The 12,747-nt window shown below is 35.3% G+C and overlaps 1 protein-coding gene across 3 annotated transcripts; it reads right to left on the reverse strand.

Moving 5' to 3' along the window:
- Positions 1 to 3,265: 3,265 nt before the first annotated feature.
- Positions 3,266 to 4,945, reverse strand: LOC130667025 (uncharacterized). Of its 3 annotated transcripts, none has more exons than XR_008989789.1 (3): positions 4,150 to 4,945; positions 3,857 to 4,049; positions 3,266 to 3,493 (listed from the first exon to the last, which is right to left on the reverse strand). XR_008989789.1 is itself a non-coding variant. In XM_057468408.1 (3 exons), the coding sequence occupies exons 1-3, from the start codon at positions 4,169 to 4,171 to the stop codon at positions 3,490 to 3,492; spliced, it is 237 nt and encodes a 78-aa protein (XP_057324391.1). In that variant the 5' UTR covers positions 4,172 to 4,945; the 3' UTR covers positions 3,266 to 3,489. The 3 variants fall into 3 exon arrangements, 2 of the variants coding, with proteins under 2 accessions (XP_057324391.1, XP_057324383.1); XM_057468408.1 differs by having other exon boundaries at positions 3,857 to 4,067; XM_057468400.1 differs by having other exon boundaries at positions 3,857 to 4,945.
- Between the last annotated feature and the right edge of the window lie 7,802 nt (positions 4,946 to 12,747).

Below are 12,747 nucleotides of genomic sequence, written 5' to 3' on the forward strand. Positions count from 1 at the left end.
TTTATTATAGAATTATTTAATCATACCTGTATTAGATTAATTTTAATTAACAATGAATATCTAATTATAAATAATCGCTATTCGATTAGAGAAGATAAAATAAAAAATATCTTAAATGGTTTAACGTAAAGACTTAATCATTAAATTCTCGGAAACAAATTATGAAACGCGGTTGAATGAACGCTCATTTATATATTAATATGAATACATGTTAATATAAATACATATATGTATATAAGTATATAAGTGAACACATAGATTTACGTATGTATGTATAAATATGTTCAAACTACGCGACAATATATGCAATTATCCGCTTGTTCATATCTTTCGCTAGCTCGCGCGATATCCGCCACAGACAGAGTTCTGGGAATGACCTCACATCACGAAATGCAGTCTATACCATTATATATTACTTTATATATATACTGTACGCACTGTTGTCCGGATGTGAATGTTTTAATTGGCGGCTACTCATTCGAGCATAAAAAAAAGATACTCAGCCTTTTCCCAAAACTCGATAAATTTTTTGTTGTTAATTTACTTTACCCATAAAAAAAAATTAATTTCGTTAATCAACTGGCCAGTTATTTCCTATGGATTGAATTTAAATAAAAATGTTTTATAAAATGCGGTAACAAGACCCAAGAGAAAAGCTCAGTGAACCGCATGTAGTTCCAGTTAATCGGCGATCTGCGTGTGTACAAAATAAAAAAATATATAAAATAAAACATCATCATATAAACAGAAAAAAAACAAGAGCATGGTTAAAAAAGAAAAAAAAGTTTGCTGTAAATGAATTTCGTGAACGTAAACGAAAAAGTTGGTTATGGAAAATAAAAGATTTAGAAATTTAAATGTTCATCAAATAAAAGCATTCATGGATAATTTCTATTGAATAACTGCATCGGAAAATTCATTCGCAATAGTTGTAAAGAGAAAAAAAATATGATGAATTTAACCGGCCATTAATTAATCGAAGATCGGTGCAAACGAGGCATGCTCACGCGCATTTCACTGGTAATGCGCGATAAATTAACGAGAGAAAGAAAAAAAGTAAGAGAGGAAATTATTTTAAATTGTAGTTGAGGAAGAAGAAAAGAGAAAAAGATTGAATAGCTTGCCCTCTATTTACTATACTTTGCCTCTCTCTCTATATATATATATATATATATATATTAGGGTGCTTCATTTCGGAGCCAGATTTTTTTTTTCAAGTGCATGTGGAAAAAACCAGTTCAACAAAAAAAAAAATTTTCGCGCAAAAAAAAAAAATTCTATGTCGACTACAGACCTAGCTCATTGAAAAATTCGATTTTCCCATTTAAATAACATGGGAAAAATTTTTTTTTTAGCTTTCAGTATTTTTAACCTTGTTAACAAATCAATAGATCAAATAGACTAATACATATTTTTGTAGGAAATTGAACGCTCTACAAAAAAAGTCTCTTATCATTTTTCAATAAATCCATCTGTTTCAAAGTTATTAGAGCTCGAAGTAACGTTGGAGATTTTTTTACTATTCCAGCAAAACTATCAGACTTATCACAAAATGTTGTAGGATTTTTTTTGTTGCAAATTTTATTCTCTACAAATTATTATCGGTCAAGTTTTTTCCAATTCCGCATTGTTTTCTAGCTATTTTCATTTTAATTTCAAGCTCTGAAAAAAGTGGTTCTGATCGATTTCAAGAGCTCGACATTGAAATGAAAATAACTAGAAAACAATGCGGAATTTGAAAAAACTTTACTGATAACAACTTGTAGAGAATAAAATTGTAAACAAAAAAGACCCCACAAAATTTTGTGATAAGTCTGATAGTTTCACCGGAAAAGTGAAAAGGTCTCCAACTTTACTTCGAGCTCTAATAACTTTTGAATAGATGGATTTATCGAAAAATGATAAGAGATTTTTTTTGTAGAGCGTTCAATTTCCTACAAAAGTATGTATTAGTCTATTTGATCTATTGATTTGTTAACAAGGTTAAAAATACTTAAAGCTAAAAAAAAAATCGGTCTATCAGTTGACCCTGCGGGCCAGCCCCAAAACTTCCCGCTGTTTTCGAGCTCAAGAACCTCAAAAACATTGGTGTTGATACATTTTCGAACTCTTCGAGCTCGAAAATACTTTTGTATGCCATTGTTTTCTAAAAAAACATTTTTTAGCATTTCTTCCTCCCACGATATCTCGCGAACGAATTAACCGATTTTGATGGTTGGGACGGCAATCGACGCGTTTTATTAAGTTCTAGAGCTGATAAAATTTTGGGAATGATTGGTTTAGTCGTTTCGACGATATTTGCAAAAAACCGTTTTCTACTGTTTCTTTCGTCGACGATATCTTTTGAACGGATTATCTGATTGAGACGTTCTTGGTGGTAATCGAAAGATTTTATCGAGTTCTAGAGCTGATTAGATTTTGGAATTGATCGATCCAACAGTTTTCACAATATCCAAAAAAAACGAAAAAAAAAATTTTGTTTTTTTCGTATTTCTTAAATATCTCAGAGTTTATTTGCCTAAATGGTCTAAATTTTTTTTGAAAATCTAAGTTCAGAAGATATCTTTCGAATGCCGCAAGAACCATCTAAATCGGTTCATTCATCAAAAAGATATGAGAGGTTTACATCCACACACACACACACACACACACACACACACACACACACACACACACACACACGCACACACACACACACACACACACACACACACACACACACACACACACACACACACACACACACACACACACACACACAAAAATACGTTTTGATACATCTATGTCGTAATGCATAAATATATTCGAAAATTATTACACTTTTATATTTTGAAATTGTTATTTGTATCATTTGTCGATCGACACAATTGATAGAATTTTTTTAAACTGTTGAAGAAATTTAAGCGTTTTATAATATACATGTTTTTTAGATTAAACGTTTTTTCTGAAAAAGTGTTTAATTCCGGAATATCTGTTTTAATTTAAAACACTCGATGTTTTTTTAAACGTTTAAAGTAACAGTAAGCGCTTTATAATAAAACAGGTAGAAGTGTTTTTTTTTTAACGGATAAAACGTTTTCGGATTAAATACTTAAGTGTGTTACGCGAACCTTTAAAACACTTGTAATGATTCATGTGATGGTTTAAGCGTTTATACCGTTTTACTTCTAAGCGCTTAAGTTGCAGAAAACACTAACGTGTTTTATTTTAACATACTGAGTTAAACACTTGGATTTGCAGTGTTGTTTCCCCTTAAGGGGTTAGGGGTACTCAGAGGCCTGAAAAAATGATGATTTTCAATAATTTTTTTTTTGTAGTTAATTACTTTATTTGACAAAAATAAAAACATAGCTTTATTAGAACACGTTTCGATTTGACTTCACGAAAATTTCAAAAAAAAAAATTAATAATTCAAAAAGTTATCGCTGTTTTTGTAGAGCCCGTTCCTCCCGAAGTCCTTTGCGGTGATCATCATAAGTCCTTGGAGATTCATCTAAAATCAATCGGACAAGAAAAATTAGTTTTATTAATAGATAATCTTGTGCCTGATCGAAGCTTTTTTTTTTTTTTTCGAAATTAACAAAATGGCGGCCTCAGGAAATTTTTTTCAAATTTTCGAGAAAAAAACCGACAGTTTATTGTTAAAAAAAATCGAAATTTTTGAAAAAAAAAAAAATCCTTCGATCAGGCACGAGTTTTTAATGTATTTCAAAAGTACAATAAATTTTATTGAAATCTACCGAGCAGTTTTTAAGTTACAGTGATCACCAGTTCAGAAAACATAGTTTTGAGAAAAACGCATTTAAAGTTTTGCTATGGATTTATGTCGAATTATAAGAATTATTTAATAACTTACACTGAGTCATCTATTCCTGGACCATATAATAGCTCTTCAGCCGTCATAGCAGCTTCCAAAATATCGATTTGCTGGTGCCTACGTTGCAATCGACCTTCTCGGGCGTTATCATTAGCGCGCTTATCTGCTACTTTGATACGTGCAGCATCCATTCTTTCTGCATACCGATGAGAATTAGGCCCACAATTAAGTCCTAGTGTATTCATCAAGACTAATAATGAATTTATACCCTCATTAAATATACACATAGCAACGTATACAGCTATTTGTACGATAGTAAAACTAGTATTTACCGTTTTTGGGCATATTTTCCATACTAGTTGGTTAAAGCTTTCATTATTATTCTGATTGAATCCACCTACACATCTTGAAAGTAAATTTTCATTACTAAGATCTTCGTATATAGGCTTGATAGCTTTTAAAACATCAGAAGGTAAGGGAGAATAATCGTGAGAATAGGTATCAAGCTCTCCTCTTGCTTCAGCGCGCTGGTAAGAGCACCAAGATTCTTCGCCTTTTGGACACATATCATGATTCGGTTTTTCATCACTCGAGCCGTAGTGATAAAAGGTTGCCATTATAGCAGATTTCATATTTTCAACAGGAAGGAATATATTCATTTCCACAGTTATTACATGCAACTACAATTTTGAATCCCAGCCCACGTGTACTTGCTGTTTGAAACACTACATTTCCATCACATTTTTTACATTTTATAAGAGCAGAAATTGCAGTGAATACCTGAATAAAATTTATTATTCGAAATTCAGTACTGCTGTCTTCAGGTACATCATCTTCAGTGTTTTGTTTTAATTTTTTAGAAGATGTACTCTGAATACTTTCATCACGTTCGGCTGTTTTCGGATTAAAAACATTCTTTCTTTTGACTGAACGCGACTTATTAATTTTTTCAGAACTCCGAAGTTCTCTTGAAACCTTTCTAGAATCACGTCCCATGGTTAATAATTTAATTCACTTGAGAAATAATTTATCACAAAACTATCGACTGATCAGTGCAACGACTACAGGTATACTGGCAACCAAAAATTATTTTTCAGTTCTTGTACTACCTACAAATTGTGAATATATATATATATATATATATATATATATATATATATATATATATATATATATATATATATAATTATACATACATTAAAATGGGGAGATATTCATGACAATGAAACCCGAAAGGTCGGTTGCTTGCAGCTGTTTCTAGCTACCTGCTCTCGAATGCCACGTAGCACCCGAGCGTCCTTTGGTCATTGTTAAATAACTCGAAAAGAATTTGTCGGATTCACTTCAAATTTTCACACAATATTTTTAAAATATTATACTTTAAGAAAATGCAAAAAAAAAAAAATCGATTTTTTGAAAATTCTGACTACCCCTAACCCCTTAATGCCTGTGCTACCTTTTCTAATTGCGTGATGTGAATTTCTATTTCGTCTCGACACTGGAAGTATGACGATACCACATAGAGAGAAATGCCTGGACTCACAATTTGAGCACATACGCAGTGCGTGGTGCTTATTTGCGAAATGTGTATCATTCTGTATTTTGGATTAGTTAGACAAATGGCCGCAAATGGCCTCTCCCCGGTTGTAGCAGCAATTTGTACATTGCTGCCAAAACCGGGTATGTTGAAACATTTATTACTTGCAACTGCGTATGGCTCTTGCAAAAGAAGGACATCAATACGTTCCTCCTCCCACAAGGCACCTGTCTCTAGTGTTCCCGCCTTATCGTTTCGCAAGTTCACCTGCAAGACTCGAAGACCATCCGCGTTGAATCCTCTCTCACCTCCTTCTCTCTCTACTGTTGTCGGAATTGGGGGGGGGGGTTGAATTTCGTTTACCGTACCGAGCCCTTCTGTTGTTTCTTCGCCTGTTGCGTCGGCACGTACGTCGGCTTGTGCCCCGCGAACAATGTGTACCGTTTACTACTGAATCTACTTTAAGTGTTGAATCCCGTTTCGCGTTTACTCGTTTACTTGGTCGTGTAATTTTACCCGTGCGCGTCCGCGTTTCCCGACTCTCGAGCCGACGAATAACGGAAGTACCAGGGGTCTTAGCGATCAAATTTTCAGCAACAACACGGCTTGCCACTCCGGCACTCCTTCGAACGAGCGTGGTGTTGGTCGTCGTCGATGATGATGATGATGATGATGATGATGATGTCCAGGTGTCTTCAATTGTTTTAAGATCACCATGGGATTCCCCTCCCATGCGGACCGATCCCGCATAATCCGAACGCCGGTCCAATGCGGATAATTTATCATGAGAGGAGAAAGCCATGGTTAATTTTTGCTGTTTGAGTCGCTAAACTCTTGGTTGTACCTGTAGGGAAGAAAGTTTAGTGTGGCTGCTACCTGTGAAAGAGAAAAGCGTGATTAGCGTTTTGGAGAGGGAAGGATAGGGTTAAGTTTTGTCTGTGGGCTGATACTTAGACGAGTTTCCCCTGAGAAATTTTTATACTAATTGCTTTCGCAATTTTTGGATAATCAAAAATTTTTGCAGGGCCTGGGCCTATTGGAGGTGGTATCAGTCTACTGTCGACATACAATAGCTTTTGACTATCATTGCATTCAAAAAAATCGATTAAAGTGAAAAATTTCGCCTTATGTTGCAGGACATAAAGCTAGTCAATCATGTATATATTCAAGATCGATTAAAGTGAAATGCCTGCCCCCGAAGGAAACAGGCCTTATGTTTCACTATTATATATTCAACAATCATTCAAATTTTTCCATGTATTTCGAGTGATTGGAATCACCTTTAGAGTTGGCAGCGTTGGGCTGCCCACCCAAGCCGATATGCGTTCTGCTCTGCCCCACTAGAACATACTTACACATCAGCTGCTATATTCCACATCATTACTTCCTGCTCGTAGTTTCATAACAGAGGTCCACAGTGTTGTACAAGTACAAATTATAACATGTCTATTTTCGGATTGGGGCGGCCTATAAAAGCCTCCGAAGTAAACATGCATCGTTTCTCCTAAGTTACTTTCACCAGAATTATTTGCGTGGAAGCAATAAAGTAGAATGCCTTTCCTGACCCATGCCTCTCCTATTCAACTTAAAAGTTGTTCTTTCTAAGGAAGAGACTTGGGATGGCTGAGAAGTACCCGCTCAGGCTTGTGTAACCCTGATGGGTCCACAAGATCGTGGTACTTGAGGTTTCTAAGCCTCTAAACGTCTGATTAAATACTAACTCAGGTCTGTGTAACTTTCTTGAGTCCACAGAATCGTAGTATTCTTTTGGAGTCTTAGCTCCATTATCGCATGTGTAGCCACTCTGGCTTGTGTAGCGCCTTGGCACACAAGATCGGACTACACTTCACTTTAATAACCAATTAAAGTATCTTTTTAAGGAATTCTTAATGCACAAAAACGCCAATCTTTATGAACATTGTTCATTGATTAATAATTTATATATGCGCGCACGCACACGCGCACACGCATCTCAAATTCATTTTTCTCTAGCCCCGACGTCTCATTTGGGGAGAGTTGTTTATTTGCCCTCTTTAAGAGTTTTTAAACTCTTGTTCTTATTTAGTATCAGGAATAATATTCGATAGTCATAAGTCGCTTAGGCGAAGTAAACGACATGACGTCTTAGTTCATTTCCTTGATACACTTTACATTAAAGTGCGCGCATTTGTGCACGCACACACACACACACACATATATAGGTATTATTACCTTTTTCAATATATATATATATATATATATATATATATATATTGTAACATGAGGAAAATTCGACATCGACCTGTGGTTTTAAATTATTTCAAATAATAGTTAATTATTCGGTGAGCGAATTCTAGTGACATCTAGAATCGAAAATTTCGACTTCGACCGAGCAAGCGATCCAACGCATGGATTGTCACGGGAGATCCGGGATAGACGCCGAACTAAACGGCCACGTTTTTTTTTGTATTTGAACAATTCGACCCGACCAAACGACCAATTTCGATTCCGACGACTGAACAATTTGAATTACGACTGTTAATATCAATCCGAGTTTGATCAACGAACAATTAATCGCGTCAAGTAAATTCTGAGTGAACAATAACCGATTAAGTGAACAAGTGAACAAGCCGAAGCATCGGCGTGAAACTGAACAAAGTGTGTAACTGATCTGTAAAAAATAAGTGCAGTGCGTACGTAATAATAATAATTAATTAGATGATTAATTACGGGTAAAAATTATACGACCGTGCGATTTAACGTGTTACCGAAATAAAATATTATTTTATATTTTATTTTATTTCTTCGAGCAATTCTGGGAATTACGGATTATCCGTGTCTCAGTCGCAACAGCAGTCTTGTCACCTCGCCGTGTAAGAATACTCTGACGTCACTCGTCAAGTATTTCTTTAATACTTCCGCTGTATATGTGTCTCCGGACAATAAAATTATTTTATTTTAATTTCGTGAACCGACGGTGTTTTCCTTGAGCAATGAACTAATCTGCCAATTGCGTTTGTGTTAATGCTGCTAATTGTGTTTTCGATCAACTACGATTTTTTTTTGATAATTTTGTTTATATCGAGTCAAGCCGACAACGGCATTTATATTTTTTTGTAACCGATAACTTTATTTGTGATACCGATCAATTTATTATTCTGTGTTCAATATACGATTAAATATTTTTGTTTAATTCTGATCCATTGTTTATCGTAATCTTAAGTGCCTGACCTTTCCCCGATCCGCCACCCTGAGCCGATTTTTATAATTGTTTATTTGGTGATTATTACATCACCTGGCGCCCAACTAATAATTTTTAACAAGGTTGCCAAAAATCGTAAGTGTATTCGGACTTCACTCCGATAGATCCCCGGTGGTGAAAAACCCGTTACAATATATATATATATATATATATTTTTTTTTAATTATTTATCTATCTATCCAGAACCCTAAGATACTTAAGTGGCCTCTTAGAGACTATCACTTTCTTTGACGACTTGCAAACAATAATAAATCCCTTTGGATCGGCAGTGACATCGTTGGTTTCCCTTCCGGTACTTATAGTGATACCACGAAAAGGTCGATGTTTGCTTTCCCGGCCCATTTTAGGCCACTTTTTGGGCCTACCACCCTATTCCGTATATGTAACTTATACACTGTAAAAAATCCGGAGTGAATTCGGATTGAAATTAAATCCGAATTCACTCCGTATTCACTCCGCCACTCGGAGTTCCGGAGTTTAAAAAAAAGTCACTCCGCATGCGGAGTGAATTGGGAGTTTTTTTTAGCGGAGTGATCTCGGAGTGACGCGGATTTCATTTCACTCCCAATTCACTCCGGTCCGGAGTTTTAATATTTAAATAAATTTATATTAAACTGCTAAACAATGTGTGTGCATATGTGTGTTTGGGTGTGTGAAGGTGTTTGTGTGCGTGTGTGAAAATGTGTGCATGTGTGCAAATGTGTGCGTGTGTGAAAATGTGTGCGTGTGTGCAAATGTGTGCGTGTGTGCAAATGTGGGCGTGTGTGTACAAATATGTGCGTGTGTGTGTTCGAATGTGTGCGTGCGTGTGTGTGCGAGTGCGCGTGTGTGCCTAAATATGTATGTGCGTATGTGTGTGCATATCAGCTGATCAATAATGTAATACGCGATTTTTTAATTAAGAGCTCAAAATCTCAGGGAATTTTTTTGGGGGTACTTTTAACAAAATTTCGGAATGGTAGCGAAAAAAAAAAAATAGTCGCAAAAAAAAGCAGTCTAAAGCTATATGTACATTTACATTTACCTTATAATATATTGTATTGATAGAATTCCTTCTATATTCATAAATAAAAAATATATCAAAATATAAAATTTTTATATGAAATGAAATATATGGTAGCATATAATTTATATTATATATGGCACCATATATTTTCTTTGTTATATGTAAGCATATATTTTATTCGGTGTATGTATATGTATATGGGTATATATATTCGCATCAAATTAACTAGTTTCGAAAATTTTTACTGCAATTTAAAGAGTATATCAAAATTTAGATTTAATTTAATTGGAGTTGGTCATACGAATAAGAATTTTTTTTTTCCATAGACAATATAAATATATATTTTTATATATGATCAGAATATATTTTGTGTATATGATTGGCATATATATTTTATGTATGCTAAACACAAATGGACTCATATATGGTGAACATTATATTATTGCATATAAAAAAAAAATATATCAGAAAATATAGTTAAATTGCCCACATGTATTTTCTGATATTTATCATATATTTTTACATATCTTTTGACCATAAATGTTATTTTCATACGGGTATGAACTGAGTTTGCCATTAATTATTTGTCTATTTGTTTAATAATTAATCAAAATCTTATTATTAATCTACGGTATTTATTATTAGAGTTGGATTATTTAATGTGTGTAATTATTTTAATGAAATTAAAAATTTTATGGGGAAATAAAAAAAAAAGTAAGAACTTTTATTTAGCTGGGTTACGATCTCAGTTTATCGTATACACGTACAGAGTTTAGTTTTATCACTTGCAAACACACACTGGAATGTCTGATAAATTGCTCGGTGTATATATGTATATATGTATATATATGTATATTTATAAATGTGTATGTGTGTGTGTGTGTGTAAATATGTGTGCTAGTACATACATGTATAAATCTTAAGAGAGCGTCGACATCTCTAACACGTAAAAATAAAAAGCAAAGGACAGGATAGTTAATTTATTGCTGAGTTATCGAGTAATGTTTAAGATACACTGGAACAAATTAATTAGAATTATCGATCTGTAATGGGTCTTAAAAATAATAACAACTGATAATTTATAATCATGTATTTATTTTACTAATTATTATTATTTTTAATTTCTCCACGGAAAGAAAATTATGGCAGCGGTTCCCATACACTGTTAAAAATTCGCGGAGTGAATGCGGATTAAATCCGGAGTGAATACGGAATAAAATTCACTCCGCAGGGGAGTTTTCGCGGAGTAGATAATTTTTTATTAATTTAATCCCTCCGGAGTGAAATTCACTCCGAAGCGGAGTTTTGAAAATATTATTAATAAAAAATTGCTCTACTCCCCGAGTAAAAATGAAATTATTATTTTTACGAAAAAATTATAAATTTTTATCGACCGCCGCACCACCGCTGCACCACCGCCGTTTGGCGGACTATTCCGCCGCACGCTAAAAATATATTCTGTCAGCACCGCCGCTGCACGACCGCTGCACAACCGCTGCACGACCGCCGCACCAATGCCTAAGCATAACCCCGATTTCACAAAAAATTGGCATTTATATGCCAAAATATCTTATGATTAATTAATTAATTTACCTGGTTTATGGTGAAAAAAATTTAATTGTCCGGTAAAAGTGAATTATATATGGCCATATATTAAAATTTTCAATATATACAAAGCCATGTATAGAAATTTCAACTAAATTAAAAAAGAAGACTTACTCAATTTTTGTAGTTTATTTTTTTCTTTGATGCGGTAATCAATCACATTTGTGATCAAATTAATTTCTAACCGAGTATAAATTTTTAATTTGAGGAAAAAACGCTATAAATATCAACCAAACGCACACGATTTAGTAGGATTCGAACCCGGGACCTTACGCACGAAAGACCGACGCTTTAACGACTACCCAGAGAGGAAAGTACCACGGGCCCAGGCTTGGCCCAGACTTGGCCCAACTTTTTTGAACCTTGGGCCAGGATTGTAAGCCAGTCTTGGCCCAGCCTTGGTAGAAGCCTGGAATGATAATCTCGGGCCAAGCCTGGTTGCCAGACCTGGCCCAGGCTTCCAGGAAATGAATAAATTTAATTAAAAAAAATTTATTATTATTAACCTCGTAGAATTCATGATCATTAACGTTTTAATTATCTAAGGAAGGTAAATGATGTGAAAAAAACTCGGTGGAAATTCTGCTGGACTCTGGGCGCGAACTGCCGTCCTTCTGATTACTAGGTCCGAACGGTAGCTACTGGACGAACCTACTAACGTTGAACTGGTACATTTATATGATCTACTTATATGAACTATAGGTATATCCAAACTTGGGTAATCCTACCTTGGCCCAAGTCTGGGTTGCCATTGGATGGCCAAGGCTAGGTTACCCAGTCTTGGCCCAAGTCTAGCTTGCCATTGGATAGCCAAGGCTAGGTTACCCAGTCTTGGCCCAAGCCCGGGTAATCATTGTAACGGCTAAGGCTAGGTTACCCAGTCTTGGCCCAAGTCTGGCTTGCCATTGGATGGCCAAGGCTAGGTTACCCAGTCCTGGCCCAAGTCTGGCTTGCCATTGGATAGCCAAGGCTAGGTTACCCAGTCTTGGCCCAAGCCCGGGTAATCATTGTAACGGCCAAGGCTAGGTTACCCAGTCTTGGCCCAAGTCTGGCTTGCCATTGGATGGCCAAGGCTAAGTTACCCAGTCCTGGCCCAAGCCTGGGCCAATATAGGTGTGCCAAAGCTAGGTTCCCCAGTGCTGGGCCAAGTAGGGGCCCGTTGTTCAACTCTGGCAGCTCCTGTATGGGTAGGCTACGCTACCGACAGTGACTACTACGTTTGCTATAATATATCACTTTTAAATTACTAATAAAAAATAATTTACAATAGATATCACAGCTATGGTGCGGCGGTGGTGCGGCGGTCGATAAAAATTTATATTTTTTTCGTAAAAATAATAATTTCATTTTTACTCGGGTTGTCACGAAGGTGGTGCGGCGGTAGTGCAGCAAATAGATAAATCTTTAGTCGTCACGGCGTTGGTGCGGCGATAGTGCAGCGAATAGATAAATTCTTTAGTTGTCACGGCTGATTAGATTTTAAAGTTGATCGTTCAACTCGTTTCTGAAAAATCAATAAAAAACTAAAAAAAAAAATTTTT

This window comes from Microplitis mediator, chromosome 1, assembly GCF_029852145.1.
Source record: "Microplitis mediator isolate UGA2020A chromosome 1, iyMicMedi2.1, whole genome shotgun sequence".
Taxonomy (NCBI): Eukaryota; Metazoa; Arthropoda; class Insecta; order Hymenoptera; family Braconidae; genus Microplitis; species Microplitis mediator.

Bases quoted from the DNA above. Each gene is read 5' to 3' on its own strand.
- LOC130667025 (XM_057468400.1), bottom strand. From the start codon at position 4,476: ATGAATATATTCCTTCCTGTTGAAAATATGAAATCTGCTATAATGGCA.